Source organism: Natrix helvetica (genome assembly GCF_964273705.1).
Source record: "Natrix helvetica genome assembly, chromosome: 7".
Classification (NCBI taxonomy): Eukaryota; Metazoa; Chordata; class Lepidosauria; order Squamata; family Natricidae; genus Natrix; species Natrix helvetica.
Window position 1 is genome coordinate 21,648,302 of NC_138558.1, and position 27,990 is coordinate 21,676,291.

At 38.8% G+C, this 27,990-nt stretch overlaps 1 protein-coding gene across 4 annotated transcripts in view; it reads left to right on the forward strand.

Moving 5' to 3' along the window:
• The window catches only part of NFKB1 (nuclear factor kappa B subunit 1), a 78,235-nt gene that overhangs the window by 33,051 nt on the left and 17,194 nt on the right, over positions 1 to 27,990 (forward strand). For all 4 annotated transcript variants that reach the window (XM_081959815.1, XM_081959817.1, XM_081959818.1 and 1 more), the window contains exons 5-14: positions 5,333 to 5,481; positions 8,419 to 8,582; positions 9,545 to 9,703; positions 10,349 to 10,453; positions 14,509 to 14,600; positions 14,856 to 14,994; positions 21,611 to 21,778; positions 23,525 to 23,614; positions 25,337 to 25,495; positions 27,811 to 27,952. In XM_081959815.1, coding sequence (XP_081815941.1) covers positions 5,333 to 5,481; positions 8,419 to 8,582; positions 9,545 to 9,703; positions 10,349 to 10,453; positions 14,509 to 14,600; positions 14,856 to 14,994; positions 21,611 to 21,778; positions 23,525 to 23,614; positions 25,337 to 25,495; positions 27,811 to 27,952 — 1,367 coding nt within the window. The remainder of the gene's footprint in view (positions 1 to 5,332; positions 5,482 to 8,418; positions 8,583 to 9,544; positions 9,704 to 10,348; positions 10,454 to 14,508; positions 14,601 to 14,855; positions 14,995 to 21,610; positions 21,779 to 23,524; positions 23,615 to 25,336; positions 25,496 to 27,810; positions 27,953 to 27,990) is intronic.

A 27,990-nucleotide genomic window follows, 5' to 3' on the forward strand; every position in this document is an offset into this window, starting at 1 on the left:
GGGGTGGGTTCCTGTACCAGTTGGTACTGGTTCGTTGTGTGCACGCTAACAGCATTCTGTGCACCCCAGCATATAGTCATGCCAGCCACATGACCACGGAGTTAGGACAACACTGGCTCCCTCAGCTATATAATAGCAATAGCACTTAGACTTACCCTATTTTTTGGAGTATAAGACACACTGGAGTATAAGACGCGCCAAGGTTTTGAAGAGGCAAATTTTAAAAAAAAGGTTTTGCACTCTGCAAACTCCCCAAAATGGCCTGTTTTTCGTGAAAACGGGCCCATTTTTTTTCCAAAAAAGGGCATGAATAGCCCTTAGGAGGTTTGTAAAGTGTTCCGGGGGGGGGGGCAAAGCGAGCAAAAAAATGGCCTCTTTTTCGTAAAAACGGGCTTGTTTTTTGTCAAAAAACAAGGGCATTAGGAAGCTTATAGAATGCTCCGGGGGGGGGGGGGGAAATTGAGCAAAAAAGGGCTGTTTTTTACCGTTTCTGCCCTCCCCAGCTCTCTGAAAGCCTCTTACAAGCTATGCATGGCCATTTTGGTGAAGAGGGTGGGGTTGCAGAAGGCAAAAATGCTGTATTCAGTGTATAAGACGCACCCAGATTTTCAGCCTCTTTTTGAGGGAAAAAGGTGCATCTTATACTCCAAAAAATACGGTATATATTGCTTCACAGTGCTTTTACAGCCCTCTCTAAGTGATTTACAGAGTCAGTATATTGCCCCCAACAATCTGGGTCCTGATTTTACCCACCTCAGGAGAATGGAAGGCTGAGTCAACCTTGAGCCTGGTGAGATTCAAACTGCCAGATTGCAGGCAGCCGGCTGTCAGCAGAAGTAGCCTGCAGTACTGCACTCTAACCACTTGCTATCACGGTTCTTATATAGAGTCCTAAAGGTGCTTTTTCAAAAGGCAATTGGACTTTCATAGTTTGGAAAACTGGGAAAAAAACTTAAAACGTTCACTTTTTTAAACGTCCTTTTGAAAAGCACTTTTGGGTCAACCATGATCTGAATGTTTGCGAATCTTCATAGGTATTTAGGAAATGGAGATGAGCATAGCCCCTTAGAGTTGGACACAACTGGATAGGGAAAACATTTGCTGGATTATTCTCTGCCTCCTTTAATTTATCTTCTGTTTCTGGCAAAAAGTGAAGCTAGAGAGAAAAATGTTTCTCATGGAGATAAATAAAGTAATGTAGAGGAGCTATTCTCAACTATAGACATCTTTTGGGCCTCAAAATTAAGATCCTACTTTGCTTCTCCCAACATCTTTAACAGGGTTTGTTTGTGAATGTGTAAATATAGCTCTTCTTAGGATATCTATATTGACCTCACATGCATTTATTAGAACTCTCTGAGAATGTTAGAACAAATAAACTTTTTGTTTATTTCATTTATGCTGGGTCTTTTTGGAAAATATGTCAGAGATTTTCTCATATCTATGGAAATGTGCAATGCATGTGGGGTTTTTATGGGTATTTCCCCTCTTATTATTATTTCATCTTGCCTTTAATCTTTTATCATAGTTATATTACTCAGTCTTAAATTCTGTATTTTTTTTTAGCTGAGAAAAATCTGATTAACAATAACTTTTGCTTCAGAATAGACATATAAGAAGTGCACTGTCAGTCTTTTTTATTTCTATTTCCAGGTATTATATCTTTTCCCTCCTATTTTCTTTCTTTTCATTTATATAAATCTTTACACAACAATACCTGCAAAGAGAGTTTGGCAGATAAATATGGGGAAGTTCCTTAAGGCTACTTTAGTAGCTTGTTAGTACCTGTTTTTTATTTCAAGTTTAGCCAGTTGGCAGCTGGAATATTTTCTGTTCCGTTTCCTTCTGTGACTGTCTGCCTTCAACCAAAGTGCTTCATTTGCACAAATGGAAAGACTTCCAGTTATTATTCAGAATTACTCAGATTCAGATTATTCAGATTATTAGTTGTCATGATCTATAATTATTATACTTCACATAAATTTGTTTCTCTGGAGTTTGCTCTGAGCTGTTGATTTATGCAGCACCATATTTTCAAATTAAGTGTAATGATGTCACTTCAGGTACCAACATACATAAATACCCCCTCTCCCAAATTTTAAACTTTCTGCGTTTTATTATTATCAATATCCCATCTTTGGAGAATATGGAAGTCCTAATAAAGCACAATCTGTACTTTTTAAAGGAAAGTAGTGGCTAAAATTCCACAAAGTAAGGCAGAATCCAATTATTTTGTTAAAGGTACGTAACAAATGTTTTAGGATCCCAATATAATTTTTATCCCTTTGTATATTTGTGCATCACACTGCATGTATAAATGGCTTAGAGTCCACTTTTGTTTTTTCCACTTTTAGCTACCTTTTGATTTGATGTAGTAGAACATGCATGTTACCAAAGAGAGCCACTTTGGTGTAGTACTTCTAGCCTCAGGCTAGAAGACTATGAGTTCTAATCCCACCTTAGCATGAAACTAGCTGGGTGATCTTGAGCCACTCTCTGTAATTCCTAGGAAGAAGGCAATGTTAAATCATTTGTGAAAATGCCAAGAAAACTGCCAAAACATGTCCAGGTAGTTGCCAGAAGTCAAAAAGGACTTGAAAGCAATAAATAAATAGTATGAATCGCTGAAATAATTTTGTTGTATTTAAGTACAATGACAATAAAGATTATACTTATAAAAACAAGGAACAACACTAGGATTACACTCGAGGGGCCTTTCCCTCTCCCAAGTTGTAGTGCTGCCTGCCTATTGTTGAGTAAGTTGAAAACTATACCAATAAATATGCTTTTCCTATGGCCTGTGACAAAAGTGTAAATATTGTGCACTGTAGGGGCTGCCTGTGTACAGTGTTGGAAAAAAGAAACACAATACTATATCAAAAATACAAATAATAATAAATAATATTTGAATGCATAGATGAACACAAATGGATAGCTCTGTGTGTGTGTGTGTGTGTTCGTTCGTTCCAGCATAACTCTGAAACATTCAAGCAGTTTCAACCAAACTTGATACACAGATGACTTACTCTCTGGAGAAAAATACTGTGGGAGTAAGACACCCCTAACACCCCTCGAGGGGGGGGGAAGTGTTCTGTTAAGATACAGCCTGTTGTGCCATACTACCATAATGGCTTCTACTGTACAGAACAGTGGAGTTGCCATGGTAACAGCTTCACAGTACTCCATAAGGGGGCTCCTACTAGTAAGGGGAAAAATCCAACATTAGGAATTACGTTTGGTCCAGACATTTTCCCCCTATAAATAAATATCCGGGCAACACCGGGTTTTCGGCTAGTAAGAATATAAAAGGAGCCACAGCTGGCCCATCTGAATTCAGCATTTTTTTTTCTGATAGTGGGGAACCAGTTGCCCATAGATACGCGAAATGAATTTGGATGAGCCTGTTAATAGTTTTAAAAACTTTTAAAAGTTAAAATATTAAACATTTTAAAAAAGTTTAATAAGTTTTAAATATTCGTTAATAATGTGTGTAGGTTTATGTGTCTCCATTCCGGGAAACATATATTGGAATTATTGGTATTAAAAAAGTTATTTTTGGTATCACCATGACAGAAATATGAATCTAGATAACCTAGAATTTCTTCACACAGAATTTATGAGTGAAAGTTTTCATAACGACTTTTGCTTTCCCTTTTATTTCCTGTTCTTGTTTAAGGAATATCATTTTCAAAATAAGCTTGCAACATATAGTAAAAACTGACCATTTCCAAGAAAGTTTTAAATTGCTTCATTAACCAAACTTTATAAAACTTCTCTGTTGTGTCCACTTCATACTTCCTCTTTTTTAACCATAGGAAATCTGTTAATAAAAACAGTATGCATATATTTTGATTTATAGTGCCAGGAATCAGCCTTCTGATTTTCAAATGTATGTTATATAACATATATTTGACATAAATGTTTTTTAAAATAATATATGTATTTGGCTTCTAAAAACATTCTTTTTGCTTTCCATAATTTAAATATATTGTTTTTGCAATTAATATATTTACATTTTGAATATAATAATTTGGTGTATTTTATGCATCAATGTATTTTAAATATCAATTTTATACATCAATATACCATTTTCAACTGAGATGACATCAATTGATACTCCTAGATATATACCCTCTAATTCAAAATAAATGAACATCTTCACTTCACTGGATGTATTCATCAGTGATGGTGTCTGCATTTATTTTAGAAAACTTAACCATTTTAGGAAGGATGGAGTCAAGGCATGAAAAGTCTCGAGCACAGTTTGATAGGGACTATAAAACTGTCTTAGTACTGTTAGCATTCAGTTTCACTTTACCTAAATAAAGAGCAGATATCACAACAAAATAAAAATGTAATGAGAAATTAGAAGTATTGTTTCAAAATCCATTTTGTCCCTCTTATTAGGAAAATATGATTTAAACATATGCTTCTTGTATTTCCAAAGAAATCGTATTGTTTTATAAAAAACAGTCCTATCATTGTCTTATTTTATAACTAGATTAAAGTTTAATCATTAAAAATAAATGTTATATCTATTTCTAACTCCAATGAAATTACTTGTAGTGTACTGTATTCATAGGGATGTCACACCAATTAATTTACCCTTTTAGTTTGAGAATCTCGTATTTAACCTATAATAATAGAGGATTTTCAACTCCTCTATGCATTCATCCAATCTGTCCAAATGTTCTGAAACTATTTATGTGCTATTTCAGAACTTTGAGTTTATTTATGAATATTAGAATCCTTTTGTTGTTATCATTTCAAAACTTTGATAAACAAGCATTTGACAAATTCTTTGCAAATTTTAAATAAAGATTTATTCCGCAATCTACAGCAGGGGTCCCCAGCTCCTGGCCCATGTCTCACTACTGAGCCGTGGCCTATTCAGAATTGGGCTACGCAAGGGGCTGGCTGGAGTGTGCACGTGTTTGCGTGTGCAGCTCAATATGTGTGAGCAGCGGGCTGGTAGGCTCTCGTGCCTGTGTGCATTGGTCTGTCACTTGTGTTAGTTAAACTGCGCGCATGCACACCAGCCCACCACTCGTGAGAGTTAAGCTTCGCACGTGCGCGCTGACCTATCACTTACATGAGTTGACCTGTACGTGCTGACCCACCACTAGCGCAGCCCAGTTCTCCTCCTCCCCTCAGTCTTGCCAGCAAGCCGCAAAAGTTAGGACTGCTGCTCTACAGGGTCTTTGTGCCACAAGGCTTAACTACATTTCTAACATGCAAGCACCCCACATGTAATACATTTAAAAAATCAGTGTAGAATCGGAACAGAGGACTAATTGCTCAGAAATAAAAGTGTTTATTCTGCTCCCTACAGATCTGCAATTATGTTGGACCTGCAAAAGTAATAGTGCAGTTAGTCACAAATGGAAAACATGTTCACTTGCATGCTCACAGCTTGGTAGGAAAACACTGTGAGCAAGGAGTTTGCACAGTAAATGCAGGACCAAAGGACATGGTAACGGGGTAAGTACCGTATTTTTCGGACTATAAGACGCACCGGTGTAATAAGATGCACCAAGATTTCGAAGAGGTAAGTAATAAAAAAAAAGTTTTTGTCTTCCCCAGTCCCCGAGAGCACCCTGCAGGCTTCAGCAGAGCTGGGGTAGGGCAAAAACGCCTCCGTTTTTCACCCATTTTTCATCAAAACGGGAACATTTTCCCTTCCCCCAGCTCTGCTGAAGCATGCAGAGTGTTTCTAGGGGGTGGGGGAAGGCAAAAACACCCCATTTTGGTTTTCAGCCATTTTTCACCAAAATGGGATGTGGGGGTGGGGCTTCGGGAGGCCAAAAATGGCTGTATTCGGTGTATAAGACGCACCAACATTTCCACGCTCTTTTAGGGGGGAAAGAGGTGCGTCTTATACTCCAAAATATACGGTAAGTAGTGTTCTTATAAAGTACAATTTCTTCATAATTATGGTATGTAGATTCAGTTCTACCTAATGTTTTTATCCACTCAATGTTCACTCTGGCATATATAAGTATATATGTGTGTATATGTATGTATGTATGCATGCATGCAATTAGAATGTAAAGAGATGGGAAAGCCTGCAACTGCATGGTGACAACTTACAATTTTTGTACTTTAAATCACTCTATAGTAGAACAAGAAGGAAAATGGATATCATAGAATAAAATCTTCTGGATGATTTTCCTTCATTTAGGATTGATATTCATGTAATCTGTGATGAAATACATTTCCAGGACATAGCTATGCATGCATGAGCTCACTTTTAAGATATACTCAAATTCCGATGGGAATGTGGTTGTTGTTATTGCTGTGCTTATTTCTAGTGTGCTTTGTTGAGAAGGCTTCAATTATTAGGGAATCTGCTTGCATAATGAACTGAAATTGACTCTGGATGTCATGCAGTGGTGGGTTCTGGAACCCGGTGCAACCAGTACGGTGCAACGGGGCCGGGCATCCACCACATGAATGTGTGCAGCGCGGCCGCATGCACATGCAGGGTGCGCTTGCATACTTAACACCCATTACGCCTCCGTGATGCTCCAGCTGCTCGGCAGAGCATCACGCAGGCGCCATACACTTCGTGCACATAAGCCCCCAAAACCTCAAATACCAGTAAGGAGCACAGCTGGTGGGTGGGCCCTCTGGAGTACTGGAATGGAACAGTACCTGGTGCTCCTAGCAGGCACCGGTATCCCCATACCAGGGCGTACCGGTCATAACCCACTACTGATGTCATGGTAGAGAAACAAAATGTTATAATACTTCAGTCATATATAATAATAGTCATGTATTTGTTAGTGTTTCCTTATATATGTATAGCTTGAAAACTACGGAAGAAAGACACTGAAGTATTGAGGAAAATAAATGTTTCATTATTCTGAAATAGCTTAAGCCCAGGTGTAATTAGCAAATAATATAATAATTCCTTTTTTAAAAAATATAACACTTGCAAAACTTATTTGTAATTATTGTCATTTTTTTCAACAGTTTTCCTGTTAATTTTTTCCCTTGATTTTCAGACAAAGAACTAAAAATTCAAAGCTGCCTGATTAATAACTGAATAGCAAAAAAAAAAAAAAAAGAATTCAGAATTTTTATGGAGATGTTTCCTTTCCCCCAAATACATTTCCTAAATTCGATTTCCATTTTTTTCTATTTTGTTGGAAGCCCCTCCCCACACTTCCCTAATTTGTGTAGGTTAGCCTGTTTCTTCATTAGTAAATTAAATAAATATCTCTTTACTCAAGTTACATTAAAGTCATTATGATATTGACATAAACATTGGATTTCTTGAACTGTTGCATTCCAAGAACAAAATAACAAAGGAAATATTAAATCCTAGTTAATCTTCTGCCTTTTTTGAAAGGGCAGATAAAGTATGCACATTATTGTTCCTAGGATTGGATTAGGTTTCAGATAAGTGCTAGCTTGATGTTATATAGGAAGATTTTAGAAATGCACACACATGCACACAGCTGCATATGCGCGCGCACAAAAATCCTGGGAAAAAATTAGCCAGAGAGAAGCTGCTTTTCAGACTTGAAAGACTCACTCTTTTGATGTTAAGAATCACACTGTCATCGAATTGAGTGCAAAATCTGTTGTTTGCAATTGTGCTTCTAATCTTAAAAGTTTTATCATATTTTTGCTAAGCATATTTAAATTCAGAGTATATCATTTTGAAGTAACTTATCCAAACATCATACCTTATTCGATGCCCTCCTACTATTGAAACACAAGCCCTCAAAACCTTTCCCACATTTCAAAAAGCTTTTAGTGAATTTATCCAGTCGGTTTTTATTGGCTATAGATTTTTCCTTCCTCTAAGTTGCTCAAAGGAATTTATTTGCTTTCCACATCTCATTGCACGCTTGCAATAGCCCAATTAGGGAGGTTATTGGTTCAAGATTAGGGTGTGAACTATAGACAGTACTTGAGTGGCATTTAAACCTGGGTCTTCTTGGTTATGGTCTAATGCAGGGTGTCAAACTCAGTTTCATTGAGGGCTGCATCAGGGTTGTGTTTGACCTCAGGGAGGTGGGGAGTGTGGCCCTCGACCAGTGAAAATGGGGCTCGGGGGGCCACAGGCACCCTGCCCCCATTTTCTGCTGTGACGGCCTGCAACCTTCTGCCAGTGAAAATAGAGCTTGGGGAGGCTGCGCACGGCCCCCTGAGGCCCATTTTGACCAGGATGACCTCCTACAGCCCTCTGCCAGCAAAAATGGAGCTCGAGCTCCATTTTTGCTGGCAGAGGTCTGCAGGAGACCATCCCGGCCGAAAACATAGCCTGGGTGGCCCTCCCGACCTCCATTTTTCCTAACAGAGGCACCATGGGCTGGTCCTTCACTGTTTCCAGGGCAGTCCTCAGGCCAGATCTAAGCACCCCACGGGCCAGATCATATCTATATAATGATTTGTACTTCTCTACAGATTTCCAAACCTGGGAATATTACATGTTACAAAGAAAAAAGTATTAGACACACTGGAAACTCGCATGATTGATGCATGTAAAAAAGGGTACAATCCAGGACTCCTCGTTCACCCCGATCTCAATTATATACAAGTTGAAGGCGGAGGGGAGAGGCAGCTAACAGGTAGGTAGAGAGTTATCTCTGTTGCACATGTGTAATAAATGTTATTTTTAAATTCATCTTCATTATGTTTACAGTAAGCAAGCAACTGTCTCTTTTTTATCATATTTTATTATCAATACTCAAGAAAAAAATTATACGGTTCTTCCTTCAAAATTGTTAATATCAGGTTCAGTGGGAAAGAAAATAATTTCTTTTAGGGTGCATATTCCTTTGATTCTTTTTCAGTTTTTGTTTCTGTTGTAGGGATCTCTCCCATTTTTTAACATTATCCGCTCCTTTCCCTTTTCTTTATGTCTTGGTCAAAGTAATGCTCAGCATTAAGTGTGCATAATGTAATTCTTTTTCAAGTTCTTTGCATGTCAGATAGATGGGTGGGTGATTTTGAACTGAATGGGGAATTTGTGGAATTTCCTATATCTCTTGAAGAAATAGCAGGGGTATGTGTGGGCATGCTTGAGAAGATCTGAGCATATTAAAAAACGGTTCAGAAGAATCACAACATTGAATGTAATGTATCTTTACTACCCTGTTTCCCTGAAAATAAGACCTCCCTGGATAATAAGCCCAATCGGGCTTTTGAGCACATGCACTAAAATAAACCCTCCCCGAAAATAAGCTCTCCCTAAAAATATTGCAACACAGCAGCAGCCATGAGGTGACCACGCTCACCGCCTCCTGCACCTCAAAAATAATAAGACCTCCCCAACAATAAGGCCAAGCGCTTATTTTAGGGGTCAAAAGAAAGTAAGACCCTGTCTTATTTTTAGGGAAACACAGTATAAGGCCAGCTGTGTGTCATACGCTTTGGCTTTCATCTGACCTCTTGCTTTCTTCACTCAAATGGTTAGATGTCTTCCGAATTCAATGTTTGTGCCTGCTTCCCCTTTCACTTACCATGACCGCATTAAAAGATACCTTGCTACAATAATCCATCTTCTCCGTGTCTTCTCCTTGGTTTTCAGAACGGGAACGGGATATCATTCGTCAGGCAGCAAATCAGCAGACTAAGGAGATGGACCTCAGTGTCGTACGGCTCATGTTCACGGCATTCCTTCCTGATAGCACTGGTAGCTTTACAAGAAGACTTCAGCCTGTCTTGTCTGACCCTATATATGACAGCAGTGAGTTCCTTTTGATTTTTCTTTCCATTTTGGAGCTAAATCCCTTTCTGTAATCCAAGTCTAGTCTGAATAGGATTTTGTTGCAAGATTGAAAATTCAGGTATGGGCAATTTTGCCTAATTAATATTTTGAAAAAGATATGAAAGGTTTACATTGAAAAAAACAGAAAAGCCTTATGATGGGTTTTCATACTTATGACCCTTGCAGCATCCCTGGGGTCATGTGATCAAAATTTGGCCACTTGGCAACTGGCATGTATTTATGCCAGTTGCAATGTTTGTTTGCCTCCTTCAGACAAGCAAAGTCAATGGCAAAGCCAGATTCACTTAACAACTGTGTTTCTATCTTAATAACTTCAGGGATTCACTTAACAATTGTGGCAAGAAAGATTGTAAAATGGGGCAAAACTCACTTAACAATTGTCTTCCTTAGCAAAGGAAATTTTGGGCTGAGTTGGTCGTAAATCAAGGACTGTGTAATATTTTACTCTATATTTTACTTTATATTTTATTTTACTCTATGGATTATTGTTGTATATTTTGTAATGCTAAGTTTTGGAGATGATACAGCCCAGTTGGGACAAAATTCTTGTTGTTGAAGTAATTAGAAGTTGACTGAATTCTTTCATTAATTTTCTCCCCCCAGAAGCTCCAAATGCATCCAATTTAAAAATTGTACGGATGGATCGGACTGCAGGCTGTGTAACAGGGGGAGAAGAAGTTTACCTACTTTGTGACAAGGTCCAAAAGGGTGAGAACTCAACACTGCATCTGTCATGCTTGAACACAGTTATATAATCATATTCTGGGAATCAGCAAAGGTGGCCAATAAGGAAAGAGCTGGGTGCTATTAGAACGATTAACTGTTTCTCGGTCTAATTCATTTCACAAGTTTGTTCCCAAAATAAAATGGAATTTAAAAGTAATGGAACTGAATTCTTCAAAGGAAGAATGAGATAAGAAGGCAGCTAAATATAGATTCCAATAAAGGAGAATATTTGGAGTTCGGGGTTGAAATGAGGGGTCCTTTATACTCTCTGAGTTTAGTTTTCTTGCAGATGTTTCATTAGCAAACTGGTGAGATTCAAAAAATTTTACTACCGGTTCTGTGGGCGTGGCTTGTTGGGCATGCTGTGGCTCGTTGGGCGTGGCTTGGTAGGAGAAGGATACTGTAAAATCTCCATTCCCACTCCACTCCAGGGGAAGAATACTATAAAATCTCCATTCCCTCCCCACTCTAGGGGAAGGTTACTGCAAAATCCCCATTTCCTCCTGGTCAGCTGGGACTCGGGAGGCAGAGAATAGTGTTATTAACTGGTTCTCCGAACTACTCAAAATTTCCGTTACCGGTTCTCCAGAACTGGTCAAAACCTGCTGAATACCACCTCTGAAACTAGGTAACATCATCAGTGCTAGTTAGTACTGGCACTGATGATGTTATCTAGTTTGGGTAATAAATATAGATTACTGTCCTGTTTTTTTGGGGTGGTGGTGGAAATTTGTACTATAACATTTATTAATAAAATATGCTTCTATATACTGGAAATTTGCAATAATTATTTGAAAGCCAAAAATTGATTTTTATTAGTAATAAGAGACTAGTGTAGTTATAGATTTTTGTAAATGATAAAAATAGAGATATCACGTCTGTCAAAGTCCTTCCCAATCCAAGATAGGGAAGTGAAATAAATTTCTTAACAGATTTAAATAAGACTCTGAGTAAATGGAAACTCCAAAGTGGGGTTTTCCCTTAGCAAGTATGTTTTTTCCTCGCAACAGCATTAATTGAAATCTCTCAATGTGTACTGAGAAACGTAATACTTTTTAAAAAGTCAATAAACACTTCTATATTAAAGAATTTTATATAGAATCTATTATCAAAAACTCCATAATTAGTAAGAGGAAAAAATTGGCCAACACTCAAAAAGAAAGTACAAGTTTATCAGAGTTGACAGCCTACATGTTTTCTCCATTTAGACATTCCCCAAGTATATGGGGACTGTATCTCTACATCTATGTAATTTTTGACATAGAATACATTGAACCTGTTTTAGTAGCCACTATAAACTGATTTAGTTTAATTAATTAAGAAAAAGGGAAACATTAGGTACAATATTGTTAACAATACGTTTTTGTGGTGGTCCAAATAGGTGTTTCCCAGATTTCTTAAGAAAATATTGTAACCTTTGTTGCCTAAATGTTTGTGGTTGTTGTGCACAATCTGTAATTCTTATTATATTTAAATTGTTCCAAGGATGCAAGACAGAAAGAAAAAGCAACAATTTAAGAATCATTAAGGTTCTTCCTGCACAATTGGATTACATTGATACTAGAGTTGTTGTTTTTTAACTCCAAATTTGCACTTTTCCCCAAAAAGACAATCCATTTGGGAATACTTCATAGTATACTGGATATCCTAAACACGTTTCCCTTCCTGGAGGGTAATACTTCTGTTAATGAGTCCAATTAATTAGCTGCTTCCTCAATCCTTTTCAAAACATTTTTCATAGTTTTGAAGATCTTGTATTTTATTTCTATACTTCACAGGGTTACTTTGGTATTTAGCAGTGGTGGGTTGCAGGTAGTATGCCCCGGTACGGGCGTACCGGAGCCTGCCCGGAGCACTGTTCCATTACAGTGCTCCGGAGGGCCCACCCTCCCGACCCAAGCGCCTTACTGGTCTTTTAAGTCTTTGGCGCTTACGTGCACGGCACATAAAGCGCCTGCGCAACACTCCGCTGAGCAGCTAGAGCATCATGGAGGAGCTAAGATGCATGCATGGAACGGTTGGAACGGGATCCGGAACCCACCACTGGTATTTAGCATATGATGAGAAAATGATAGAAAAGAAGTAAACATATACACACAATCCACAGAATTATGTACAAAACCTCTACAGGGTACGGCACTGGCCTCATAATTGGATGTCCAGTTGAGCTATCTAGGCGATCGTTTTTGGTGGTTGTTTCATACACATCTTCTAGAGAACCAAAGAACCCATGTTGTGGGCAATCTTGTGCAAAATGTTTAATAGTTTGCATATCAGCCCCACAATTGCAACAAGGGGAATATTTCCATCAACATTAATACAGGGCAGAGGCCATTCTTCCAGTATCACATCTAATTCTCTTCAATTTCATCCACACAAAATGTGTGTGTCTGTGCACGCACACGTGTGTGTTTGGGGGGGGGTGTGTCTTTGAGTCAATGTTGATTCTTGCTGACTGAAGAAATCTCTGCAGTTTTCTTGGCAAGATTTCAGAAGTGGTTTGCCCTTACCTGCTTCTTCCTTAGCTGAGAGTGAATGACTGGCCCAAGTCACTCAGTTCACTTTGTGCCTAAGGTAGGACTAGAAATCATTGTCTCCTGATTTCTAGTCTGGTGCCTTAACCCCTAGACCAAAATGGCTCCTGTTACTTCGGTATGATGGAGAGGAATACACTCTTCCCTTTTTGACAATTTTATTCCACTTCTCTACTCCTTTTAAAATTCACCTGTAAAAAACATAGAACCAGATTCCTGCAACTTAGCAGAATACTTCTTGATTACTTAGCCATGTGGCTTTGATGATTAAAAAAACTTGTATTCTTATAGCAGATGGACAGTTTATGGTAGGAAAAAACTAAAACCATTCACTTTTACTTTGTTTTTTCAACTTTATTTGCAAACAGCTTGCTTTCTAGCCATACATTCTTATCTAGGACATAAAATGGTAAGGTTTTCTTGACGGAGGGCAAGAAACTCTGGATTGACCAATATTGGCCTTGTCAGATTCTAAGGTTTTCCAGCATCTGTTTTCTGTTTTGGACAAAATAAATGGAGGCGGGGTGATGGAACAGATAAATCGTTCCCAGATTTGGATGCAACTTAGAAATGTTTAAAGACCTTTTATGTAATTGTTCACCACACATCATTTGGCTATTAGTACACTGCGGGGGAAGGGGGGAGCAGAGTCTCAGGAAATGTCTGGAAGAATGTCATCACAACTTTAAAAATCAATTAGCAGTGCTTTAATTTGGATCTAGACAGTGAATGCAAAATTGAAACAATATACTGTATTTTTCGGAGTATAAGATGCATCTTTTCCCCCAAAAAAAGAGGGTGAAAATTTGGGTGCGTCTTACACACCGAATGTAAACCCCCCCCCCCCATCAGAGGGACATTGATGGTCTGTGGAAATCCCTGCAGCCTGGAACAGCTGATTGGGGATATTCCGGCAGTCTAATCCACCCTCCAATCAGCTGTGCTGAGTCAGGCTGCAATAAGTGCTAAAGCTGACCTGTCTGGTCATAGTTTGCAGCAACAATCACATTCAGAAAGCACACAAAAGTAACTGATTCAGTAGGATTCAAAATAATAATAATATACAATACAATACCAAAGGCAGTAAATACAAGCAAAACACAAGCAGTTTCCCTTTCAGTTCTCAGCTAAGCCAGGCTCCTTCCTGTCTCCTTGTTGCTCACACAGAAAATACTGTATCAGAGTTCAAATAGCCCTCATTGACTGACTTAGTTGCTATGCCTATTCATTGGCTTGATCTTGTTACCATGTTTTCCAAATCATGAATTCTCACAAACTGACAGGAAGCTAGCCAGCTGAATACCATGGATGCTGGTAGGCAGAGGCAGAAATTTTTTCCCCTCATTTTCCTCCCCAAAAACTAAGGTATACTCCGAAAAATATGGTAGTCTTTGCAACGCAACCCAACCCATTTCAAGTCGTCCTGGACCTGAGATTCCCACCCCTGCATTAAACCACAGGGTAAATATGAATCATGACCATATAATTCATGTTTTCTCACAGATGATATTCAAATCCGTTTTTATGAAGAAGATGAAAGTGGTGGTGTCTGGGAAAGTTTTGGAGACTTCTCGCCTACTGATGTGCACAGACAGGTAAGTTCTTTTGGCAAGGAAGTCTACCGATAGCATATACAACAAGTTTTAATGTGAGGTCTTTAATTTCTAACAGTTCTCAGGGTTTAAAAGCCTGATCAGAGTTCACTTCCTATTATTTCAATGAAGTAGTAATTAAGGTACAGAGATGTATAAACCGCAGAGAAGATAATATAATATGCAAATATATTCAATATATAAATTATTACATTGCACCGAACTTATCTTGATCATCTGTACCATGATTGCCTACAGTTTGCAATAGTATTCAAAACACCGAAGTATCGAGATGTCAACATCACGAAAGCAGCATCTGTTTTTGTTCAATTACGGCGAAAATCAGATCTAGAGACCAGCGAACCAAAGCCTTTTCTGTATTATCCTGAAATCAAAGGTAATTATCAATGCTGTGTTATGTTGCCCATTGTAGAAGACATGCATCTTTTTTAGAAAACCATCAGTGTTGGAATCTTCTGTCTATCTAGTGTTGGAATTCTTATATCTATTGTAATATGTTGCATATTAGTTAATATTATGGATCATATTTATGATCATGTATTTATTGACGGTTACCCGGGATCATGTGACCACCTTTTGCAACCTTCTGACAAGCAAAGTCAATGGGGAAGCCAGAATCACTTAATAAATCTGTTACTAATTTAACAACTGCAGTGATTCACTTAACAACTGTGACAAGAAATGTCATAATTCACTTATCAAACGTTTCGCTTAGCGACAAAATTGGGGACTCAGTTGTGGTGGTAAGTTGATGACTATTTGTATGGCGATGTGTTGGAATGATTGGTGGTGATGGTGGTTATTGTAGAAGCTTCCCATATTTCTTTTCCAATCCATGAGTAAAATGCTGCACCACTTAGTAATTTTCACAATGGAAAAGCTATTCCATCTTAACAAGAAAGCCATTACTTACTTTCAAATTTGCAACTTTTTTATACACTGTAATTACATCAGTGCTGTTCTTTTGTAGCCTTGGGCTACTTTTCCATTAGTCAGAATTCTCAGTAAACTTCCCAGCTCCTGGATTCAATTTAACCCTTTAAATTCCCTGTAAACCAACGACAAACACGTAGCAGCTAAAATCAACATCTCTTTCCTGATATTTGTGAAAACTTTCCCTCCATAACTAGTTTATGAACAGTATTTTTCTTCATTTACAACATTTGTAGCAGATCCTGTGCACACTAATTAGCCAATGATTTCTTAAAGTTCCAGAGTTAAAAATATAAGCAACTAGCTGATAACCTGGAATTGCCTGGTATTTATTTATAGGGGGAAAATGTCCGGACCAAGCGTAATTTCTAATGTTGGATTTTCCCCCTTACCAGAGGGAGCCCCCTTCTGGAGTACTGTGAAGCTGTTACCATGGCAGCTCCACTGCGCTGTACAGTAGAAGCCATTTTACTGCAGTACAGTAGAAGCCAGGTTTGAAGACCCCTGCATTCTTTTTTCTAAAGAGTTAGGGGTGCAAGGATCTTGTAGCTTGACAGCTTTAAGATTTGCTTGCTTCAATGCCAGAGTTCCTGAGCCAACATGACTGGAGGAGGAATTCTGGGAGTTGAAGTCCTCAAGTCTTAAAGCTGTCAAGTTTGAACACCCCTGGGTTTTTTTTCTAAAGGATTAGGGGTGCAAGGGTCTTGTAACTTGACAGCTTTAAGACTTGCGTGCTCAAATGCCAGAGTTTCTGAGCCAACATTTTGGTTGCTAAGCAGGAGTGTTGTTAAGTGATACTGATATTATATAACACTTTTAATTAAGCGTGTACCTTGAAGAAACATAACTTTGAGTTTCAAATAATACTGATTTTGTTGTTGTCTTAGGTGACATCTGTGAAAAAAATTCAGGTGCTCAGGCATGAAAATATGCCGCTCAAACACTATACTTTTCTGCTCACATTGAAAAAAAATTAGAGGGAACAGTGCTGTGGAAGCCTCCTAAAGGCTATTCACGGCCATTTTGGTGAAGGGGGAGGGGTTTCGGGAGGCAAAAAATGCACCCAGCCTCTTTTTTGAGGGTAAAAGGTGCATCTTATACTCCAAAAAATATGGTATGTATAAACTAATTATTAAATTAATATATAATTTAATAATTTTAATTATTCTGTAATCACATGGCACACTATAAGGTATTTCCAATATTTTATTATATGCAGGATGAAAATGAATGAACAAGCTGGAAATAATCACACAGCAGTAATGTGCAGCCGGTACACTAAATGTAGTCTAGCAAAAATGTAGACTCATTCTTGGCATTGAACACAGATAAACAAAAACAATATTCTATTTCAAGACTATTCTTGAAATATTCTCCCACTGAACGGTCTCCCATTCTTACAAATACTCTGAGGCAAAACTGATCTCAAATCAGTTTGTGAGACTGAAATCTGTCACACCTGAGAAAGTATTTAAAGGGTGAAAGGGTTCATATATAACAAGCAAAACACATAGATGAGATGGACAAATGAGGGAACAGTTGGTTTATTCTTCATAGGTTGTTATCATAACTGACAGGAAGTGATGTGCTTTAGGGAATTTCCAGGTTTACCACTGAATTGATGAACTCTCTACACTTCTTTTTTTAGGATTTAGAAATCTTTGCGGTATATGGTTGAACTTTGCAGAAACTTTCAAAAACTCCCTAGGCACCTACTGAACTATCCTGGGGTTGGCTGGCTATCTATCTCTCGGGGGAATTGCCCAGATACAGTGGCCTACTTTGGATATAATGATTAATGAAGTTGCACGTACACTAGTTGAATATTGTCCAAGTCTAAAAATACATATTTATTTTATATTATTGTTACTCTGTAGTACTCCTAAATTAGGTAGCTGGATGTTAATCCAAGGGGGGGGAAACCTTTATGGAGAATCATTTAAGTAAGTGTAACTTTGAAGAAAAGAATGTTAATAAAGTTCATGTTTACCCAGAAGTTATCTTATACCATGTCAGACTTTTTAATGCAACTTGTCTGCCAACTGTTGGTAGTTGTGAAGTTGTGTCCGAACCATCACAACCCCATGGACAACGTTCCTCTAGGCCTTTCTGTCCTCCACCATCCTCTGGAGTCCATTTAAGCTCACACCTACTGCTTCGGTGACTCCATCCAGTCACCTCATTCTCTGTCATCCTTTCTTCTTTTGCCCTCAATCTTTCCCAGCATTAGACTCTTCTCCAGTGAGTCCGTTCTTCTCATTAGGTGACCAAAGTATTTGAGTTTCATCTTCAGGATCTGGCCTTCTAAAAAACAGCCAGGATTGATCTCCTCTAGGAGTGACCAATTTGATTGCCTTGCAGTCCAAGGTACTCGCAAGTGTCTTCTTCAGCACCATAGTTCAAAGTGGTCCAACGCTTTCACAGTCATAAATTGCAACTGGAAAAACCATAGCCATGACACACTCTCTTACGCACATGCCTGTCTTTCTGTCTGTCTGTCTGTCTATTTATTTATCCATCAATCTATATCATGTGGGGTACTTTAGGTTCTGTCTTGGGCCCAGGGGTGTTTGACAACTTCATAAATTACCTAGATGAGATGATTGAAGGGCAAATTTCCACATGACACTAAGCTGTGGTAAATTGTTAATACTTTGGAAGATAGTCTCAAGATTCAGAAAGATCTTGTCAGACTTCAGCGTTGAGCCCTGTCTAGCAAGATGCAGTTCAGTGGTGAGAAAAATAAGATTCTGCATTTAGGCAGGAAAAACTAAACGTACAGGTACATGATAGGCAGTATCTGGCTCAACAGTACATCCCGTGAGAGAGATCACTGGACCACTGCCTAAGTATGAGTCAGCAGTGTGCTGCAGCTGCCAAAAAAGCCAGTGAAATCCTAGTCTGCATCAACAGAGGGATAGCATCAAGATCACGAGCAGTGATAGTACCGCTCTATACTGCACAAGGGAGACCACATTTGTCATACTGTGTCCAATTCTGCCCACCATGAGACACAAAAACAAAAGATGCTGAGACTCTAGAAAGAGTGCAGAGAAGAGCAAGAAAATGATAAGCGGGCTGGAGGCCAAACCATACAATGAGCATCTAAGTTAGGGGTGTCAAACTCAATTTCATTGAGGACTGCATTAGGGTTGTGTTTGACCTTGGGGGGCCAGGGTGGGCATAGCCAGCTTGACGTCACTCGTGACGCCCAAGTGCTCTGCCACCAAAAACAGGCTCCCGAGCTCCATTGTCAGCTGCGACAGCCTCCTGCAACCCTCTTCCACCGAAAACGGAGCTCAGGAGGGCTGCACACAGCTCTCCCGAGCTCCATTTTCGCTTGTAGATGCACTGCACCAGTCCTTTGCTGTTTCCAGGGCAGCCCCGTGGGCCAGATCTAAACATCTCATGGGCCAGATCCGACCCCCAGGCCTTGAGTTTGACACCCCTGGTCTAAGGGAACTCGGTATGTTTAGCCTAGTGAAGAGACAGGAGAGCCCACATAGCTGTCTTCTGACCCTTGAAAGGCTGTCAGAGGAAGCGGGGTGTCCATTTATTCTTCATAGCACTTGAGGACAGGGCAAGAAGCAATAAGTGCAAACTCAGTTGAGGAGACAAACCTGGAACTAAGGAGGTTTCCTGACAGTGAGAACATTAATCAATGGAACAGCTTGCCACCTGGACTTGTGGGTGCTCCCATCACTGGAGGTTTTCAAGAAAAATAATGTTCAGCCATTTGTCTGGGATGATATAGGGACTCCGACCTTGGCCAGGAGGTTGGACTAGATGTCCTCCAAGGTTCCTTTCAGTTATATGATTCTGTGATTCTGCTAAGGAAGATAGTGGCCTTTACTAGTTATGTTATAAACTGGTCGTATTTAACAAAGTTTGGGCAGCCATCTGTTTTAAATGCTTTTAATTTAAATTGCTGCCTTACCTGCAATGTTGGACTTTGGACTGACTGCTTTCAGTTCCCTGAATATGATTCAATTTATATCATTTTAGCCAAAGACAATAAGAGTTAATTAGGATCACCACAGGGGAAGTAGGATTAGTCTGTAAGTTAGTCTGAGAACTGCCTTAGCTGCTAGTATATCTCTCAACCTATCTTGTGCATTGTTCATATCCTGGTGTAAATCGAAATATAATTAGGCTTCTTATTTGCCTAGAATTAATTGGAAGATCTTAAGATAAATGAAAGAGCTCTTAGGAGTGGCTTAGATGCACACAGAATGCTTATTATTAAGTACCTCTCATCCCATCTTTGTCATTTTACTATTTCCCCTAAAACACTGATGGATAGCCTTTTTCTCCTTGCGTGCCGAAATCGCGTGCATGCACGATGGCACATGCGTGCGTGCCCACACCCATAATAAAATGTGCCCCATCGCCCTGCGCATGCGTGCACGACCCCCTGTATTCCCCCGCACCCTCGCACGTGTGCATGACCCCTATGCATGCGCAGCAGAAACCCGAAAATCAGCTGGCCAGTGGGAGGCGCACACATATGTGCAGTGGAGCTCAGCTGAGTGGCAGCTCGCATGCTCGCAGAGAGGGCTCTGCATGCCACCTGAGGCACATGTGCTATAGGTTCGCCATAAGGGCCCTAGGATATGTAACTTCCATGATCTATTTTGACTGCTCGATCCTTTCACGATACAGAAGGTTTTTTTTTCCTCTTTAAGAAAACATAAGGTTTTAATTCCTCCTAACTAGATTGTTGTTTTCGTTCACCAAGCACACAGTTTCAGGAGGGAAGCACATGGAGCAATCAGGGAGGAAGGGGACACCCAGCTAGACTTCCAGATCAGCTGAACAAACAGCTGATCAGCCAGTTCACTGCCATGTTTTTTTTTTCAATTAAATGTTAATAATTAAGTAACAATAAACATTTCATGCTCTACAAATAGTTCCTGAAATACATTTGGCAATCCATTACTAAAGGAAGGAAAAAATGGGAAGGAATGTTATCCGGAAAGGAACAAAACTTTTTAAGTATAGGAGAGAAAAAAGAATTTTATTAAACTTGAATAAAACATTAGTGTGGGAAAGCAGCTGAGCCAGTGCTCAGACCTAAGGGTCACCAATGAATCCTAGGTGCCTAGTAAAGCTGGTTTGGTCAGGAGGCCTGTAATTTATTGCGACATCCTGGTCATATAGCCAAACAAATATACACTTAAATATACCCGTGCTTCACAACAAAACGATGTGATTGGGCAATGCAGGAGAAATCCGGTTCACTTCAGTTCAATCCATTGGCTCAATGATGGTCGGTGATTGAAACCCATAAGGGAATATCGCTCCCGCCGCCTTGAGTCCGGAAGCAGTTCTATAGGTGGAAGGCATAGACGTTTTGGTGAGGTACCGACGTTTAGTACCATAAGGAGCCCCAGATCGCTCCTGAGTGAAGGAGTGGAATGTCTGCAAGTTTGAACTGAGATAATGGAATGTGAGGCAACTGGCAGTTGGAACAGAGTTCTTTTCAGGTGGGAATGGGGAATAGAACTCCTTAGCATCAGAGCGTGTTAATTATTATATAAGAAATACTAATGATCTGATGGTCATTTTGAAAAATCCTTTCTTAGCGAGCACCTAGGAGCCAAGAGGAATATACGTGCCAAATTTCAAGTTTGTAGGCTTTACGGTTCTGGAGATTTCGTGATGAGTGAGTGGTATTTGCCTTTTATATATAGATAACAGAGTTTGCTTCCTAGCAGTCTACTATGACAACTTGTATTATATGCTGTGCCTCAATTTTCCCTATATTGCCCCAAACATCATACCCAGCAATGAAGGAGGAAGGCCAGGTTTCTTGAAATAGGGCTTCAGAATCTCCATTATACAAGGGCTTATTAAAAAAAATAGTTACACAATTATCTTTTTTATTCAGTATTTATATAGTCATACTCGTACAAAATGTGAGAACTCAACTCATATTTATGTAATATACAGCAGTAGAAACACGCTCCCTATTTGATAGCCTATTGCCTTCTGAAAAACTGGATGTGTCTTTAGGTTTTGGTTCCATCTCTCATATTATTTTTTTGTCAAAAATGTAGATAAAGAAGAAGTGCTAAGGAAACGACAGAAACTCATGCCGAATTTCTCCGATAGTTTTGGTGGAAGTGGTGCAGGTGCTGCAGGAGGTGGAATGTATGGAGGAGGAGGAGGAGGAGGAGCCGGAGGAGGAGGTGGTGGTAGTGGTGGTGGCGGCAGTGCTGGATCAGGTAAATAAAGATGTTACTGGAATTATGAATGAATAATGGAAGATGCATTGGGAAGTGGTTTTCCTTTCATTTTTGGATTGTTACTATGTAAAAGTGGGTTTTGTTTGGTAGGAGTTTTAGGGAACACAAGAAGTTATGTTTTATGTCCGTGGCCCCATACAGTGCTGATTCTAAACTACTGCCATTAGTACAGTCTATATATTTAATTCTCCATGGAGTTGGATGGCTCTGTATATTACCATAAATGAATTGCAGATTATATAACATATTGCTTTCTTCAATTTAATGTTTTTATGAAGGCAAATTGGCAGAATAACATTTTTCATCCCTAGAATATTTTCACAAATATTTATCTTAATACCGTACATTTTTGGAGAAGTTGGAGAAGAGGTGTCTATTAAGACCAATTGTCTTTTAATTGAAATGAATGCAATATATTTCACAAAATTCACATAAATTAATTGGAGCACAGTTTGGCAAAACAGTGCACACTTATTTATTTATTTAAATTTAGGCACTCCCCAACTACAAACTGACTGTAGGCACACAAAAACAATAAAAACACAATATAAAATAGGACAAGACAAACTGGTTGCTTTGTACATAAATACATTTTATGTACAAAGTAATAAATAAATAAAAATTCTCATTGTATTCACATTTTACAAAAATCATTCTCTTTTTAGTTAAAAGAATTATTAGTGAATGTCCAATATGTTATTAATTATTTTATGGCCTTGCATGCATGACATGTATGTATGTATGCGTAAACACACACAAACATTTTCTTTCTGTGGATATAGAAATTATTGCTTTCTTGTTGGGCATATCACATTCAATTGGATTTATTCTTAATTAAGAATAAATAAATGCACTTAATTATTCTTGATTAACTATTTGAACTAGTATTGCTTAAGAGTAAATTAATGTACTAGCCTTAGGCTTGTATTTACAGTGATAAATACCATACCAGGTAGTGCATTTCTGGGTGAATACTAATAGAATGTGCAACAATAGCATATATCCTTGAATAAAAGTTGAATTATTGCTAGAGTGCACCAAAAGGCCTGCAAGGGGGGAAAAAACATTTTACTGAAGTATTTGCTATAATTGCAAGAAACTTACTTTATCATAGTTAATGCCAGACTTATTTATATATCCTATGATATATAGTATATAACAAAGTTTCAATAGCATACTTTCCTATATGTTTAAATGTTTCTGTACTTATAATGAAATATCCATAGAAAGTAGCACGTTAAGCATAGGTATTGCATAGTCATGTTTGTTATACTTCTGAGACCCGGGATCCTGTGATTTATCTTTATTATTTGGATGGATCCATTTGTACTACTTAGATTTCTACTTTGTCTGCTACAGATCGTGAGTTAATCTAAACAATTTATGTTTCTCACTTATGATAAAATTAGAAAGAGATAACGTGACCCGAACATGTTATAAGCATCTATAGATGCCACTGTTTTAACTTTAAAAGATAAGAAAATGCCTTCTTTATATTTGTTTTTATTACTTATAATCTGGATTTTTTTCACTGGGCACAAACCAAAAATGTACATACTTCCATAGAGATTCATCAGACCAAAACATCCTCCAGGTAATTTTGTCACGTGGAACTGTTTAATAATACACTTGAATCAGTAGTTCATATGTGAATCCTGTTCATCTGGGGGGGAAAAGCTACAATTAATGAAGTGTAACCTTTTAATCTTTCTGTTTTTCTTTTAGGATATGGGTACCCACCATATGGGTTTTCCAATTATGGCGCAATGCATTTCCATTCCAGCACAAACAAAAGTGGTGCAGGAATGAAACATGGTAAAAATCAAAGGTTTTTTTCCCCTTATTTGTGCTATGCATTGGAATATTATTTTTGTTATTACTATTAGTAGTTAAGTAACCTAAACCTGTTTACACAAATTCATTTAATTTTTATAGTATTTAATTCTGCCTGTAAGTATAGTCTTTGTAAAGGAACAAGGCTGATGGCTTCCAGACCACACAATCTGAAATATCCACACAGCCAGCAACCTAGGAAGGAAATATGAAAAAGGAAAGAATGGGTTTGCCCAGATCATAGTTACTGTAGGGCTGTGATGGCGAACCTATTGCATACGTGTCAGAGGTGGCACGCAGGGCCCTCTCTGTAGGCATGTGCGCTGTTGCCAGCTGCTCTTCTGGTTTCCGGCGCACACATGCATGCCGGCCAACTGGTCTTTGCGTGTGCTGGAGCACTGGAAACCCAAAGACCAGCTGGCCAGTGTGCATGTGTGTGTCGGAAACACAAAGACCAGGTGGCTGGTGCGTGCATGCACACCAGGCACCTGGTCTTTGGGTTTCCGGCGCATGCACGCACATGCGTTCCAGTTTGGGCACTCTGTGCCAAAAAGGTTCACCATCAGTGCTGTAGGGCAAGGATTGAATTGTATTGGATTCCCTTAAATAGGATCTAGACCAGGGGTGCCAAACTCAAGGCCCTGAGGCCAAATCTGTCTCAAAGGGTGCTTAGGTCTGGAAAACAGCAGAGGACTGACCCGCAGAGCTCAGGAGGGCCACCTCCCGAGCTCCGTTTTCACTGACAGAGGATTGCAGGAGGCCATTGCAGCTGAAAACGGAGCTCAGGAGCCTGTTTTCCCTGGCACAGCACTCAGACCACCAAATGCCCCTGACACGAGTGATGTCAAGCTGGCCATGCCCATCCCGGCCTCCTGAGGTCAAACACAACCCTGATGTTGCCCTTAATGAAATCGAGTTTGACACCCCTGATCTAGACTGAATGCTAGACAAAGCCAGGGTTAGAATCAGAAAACGATAGGACCAAGTCTAGTGTTAAATGGAACATCACTTTGCTCTTATCTATCACCTTCTCTTCAGTTTTCTTTTTCTTTTTGCTTCAGTTCCTTTCTTAAAAATACAAAATACAAATCTATCTTTGATAATTATACTTTTATAAAAATCCAAAATTTAAATGTTTTTATTTGTGGTAGTAAAGAATCGTAATATACCCGGCAGAGGAAAGGAAAGAGTTTCTTTTTTAAAATCTACACAGAAATTACACACACAAACACAAAGACACACAAAACCCTTTAAAGCCAACAGAATAATGTTTCAATTGTTGCAAGGGACAACATATTTCAGGAAAGTCACAATCTACAGGGAACAGAGTTATCCTCACTAGACAATCACCCTCCGAATCTCAAACAAACACACACTCACAGCATCCACTTGCAGCAGGGTCCTATTCCAATCGGTTGCAACTTGGAGGGCGGTGAGGGTTAGCATAGCCAAGAGGACAAGCCCAGATCACTTCTACCATAACTGTTTGGGTGTTCAGGTTATTTAATTGTGCCAAAAACCTCTGGACCAATGTCTTTGCTTAGTGAGAAATGATGTCTGCATCTCGTCTGGCATTCACTTTCAATGTAATAATGTAATGTAATAAGAGAATAAGCCACAACTTTTGCCATTTTTACTCTGACGAAATATCCCCACTGGTTTTCTTGGATTTTAATTAAAAATGTCCATGTTTCTCTTTTTAAGGAGTCTCAAATAGCATGTCCAAAAGAGAGAACCAAATGTGCTGTAACAAAAAACACGAGAAGTTCAAGGAAAAAGTAGAGATTGAAGATAAAAGCAAAACAAGCACTGACTCATTTTCTGAGATAGAAGAAGATGCTAGTGCCAACATTCATTTACAAGGTAATCAGCAAAGTTTACTTAGCATTCTTGTAGTTATTTAGGAAGGTGAAGTACAGATGAAGCCGTGACTCTAACGTCCATTTCTTAGATGACTTCTGCAATTCCAGATGCTCAGATTTGATCATTTTTGGAAACTGAGGAAATCAATTTTCTAATTCAGGCATCTTCTAGTTATTTATTCAAGACTACTAGAGGCATCTGTATATCTTAAAATGTGCTGCTCTTTCATTGTAACCTGTCACCCAGAAATGACTGATGTGCTGCTTTAAGTTTTATAAAGCTGCTTTTAAAGTCCAGTTTTGGTTCAAGAAATAACATGCTGTTTGGTTATAAGAATCCTAATGTACACATGTTAATAAATATATGTGTACTTATATACTTGTTTGAGTGTATGTGGGCATGTATTAACATGATTTAACTTATCCCTTTTTTTAGCCTAAATTTAACTGACTTTAGCTAAATAACAAAATAAACCAACACTGCGATGATAAATTCTGACTAAATATATATTTAAAAATGAGGATAAGAGTTTAAATCTTATAGAGCACTGGTGTCAAATTTGATTGCGTCAGAGGCTGGATCCTCACGTATCACGACGTGTTTTGCCTTTGCGGAGCTGGGGTGGGCGTGGCCTGGATGTGACGAATCCAGCCTGTGGGCCGGCAACTTGACAGGCCTGTTACAGAGTTTAAAACCCTGGAATCATGCGAGAACAAAATTGATACTTAGTATCTGAGGAGTAACAAAAGATGAATAATATTAGGGAGGAGATTCCATAATTTGAGTGCCTCAAAAAATTGCATTTCTTGCTGTCCACCTAACTCCAGTGTTAGGAAGTAGAGCCTTCAAAGATTACCTCAGCTGATGCAAAGTCTAGTTGGAAGAGAGGCACCTGCCAATCCTCCTTTCCACTGCAGTAAATGTATTCTGTGAAACATGTCCTGGAAAACAACGATTATGCCTGAAATAATGTTTTGTGCAATTGCATACAATGCATGTCACTTCACATTAATTAACAGGCACAACAACTGATTAAATCTTAAACTTTGTGAGTATTCTGGTGACCAGGCATTGAAACAGCTTTAATGGTTTTCCAAGGTTTTCTGTATAAAAACAAAGAGGACTGCCAGTTGTTATTTGACATGAGAATCTAAAGCCCCAGTAGATTCTTTGAGCCCGCCAGGTAAAAGCCTTTCTATCTTCTAGCCCTTTTGATTCCAGCATCAAATACACCAGAGACGAAGCTGTTATATTTCTCTGCAGCTCTTTGCACTGTAATTCTTCCCAACGGAATAGCAGCTCTGTTGAAGGAAGCAAAGGTAAAATTAGCCAGAGAGAAAGAGCAATAGACAGCTGGAATTGTCCTACTGTACCATTGTTCGTGGCTTCTGAATTTCAAAGAGAGCAACGCCTTGAAATAGAAATTTCACGTCTATACAAATAGAACCATTGTACAATTGCATCTAGTCATGGTACTGCTTGAACCTGGAATTGTTCTGTATAGTGGGCCATCAGAAACACACTGAGAAAAGTAAGAAAATAAATATTTCTCAATTAACCTTCATCTCTTCAAGATCTACTGGAACCTTAGCGTTTAGAACCAAGCCCATTTCTACTTGTCCCCAAGTTCTTCAATATTTTATTGAATTATTAGAGATTATAATAGATACATTTACAGTGTATTGGTACTTAATGGATTTCTGTTTGTGATATGGATGCTTTGTAGAATATAGAATGACAGAGTTGGAAGGGATCTTGGAGCTCTTCTAGTCCAACCCCCTGCATAGGCAGGAAACCCTATACCATTTCAGACAAATGGCTATCCAACATCTTCTTTAAAACTTCCAGTGTTGGAGCATTCCCAACTTCTGGAGGCAAGCTGTTCCACTGATCAACTGTTCTAACTGTCAGCAAATTTCTCCTTAGTTCTAAGTTGCTTTTCTCCTTGATTAGTTTCCACCCATTGCTTCTTGTCCTACCCTCAGATGCTTTGGAGAATAGCTTGATTCCCTCTTCTTTGGCAGTCCCTGGATGTTGTGATTGGCTGTGGCAGTCATTTTTAAAAAAAATAGATTCCACCTTTGTAGATCCTGCATGTAATCTACAGATCGTGCATGTAATTTTGGCTTAGCTATGATGGAGTTGTCTAGTATTCAGAAGAAATGTTTTGCTTTAGATTACAACTTCCATCTTCTCTTATAGAAGATAGCTTTTGAAAGTATAGAAGTTTCGTTCTTCTGCATCTGACTGGTACTCAGCAAGTTTGGGGTGTATGTTTCCATTAGAACTGAAAATGATTATTCCACTCCCTACAGATGCTTTCTTTTTGGAAAAAGCCATGGAACTTGCTAAGCGACATGCAAACGCTCTCTTTGACTACGCAGTCACAGGAGATGTAAAGATGCTTCTGGCAGTTCAGCGCCCCCTTACAGCTGTTCAGGATGAAAATGGGGATAAGTAAGTATGTAATAACATAAAAGCAAATTTGTAGAAAA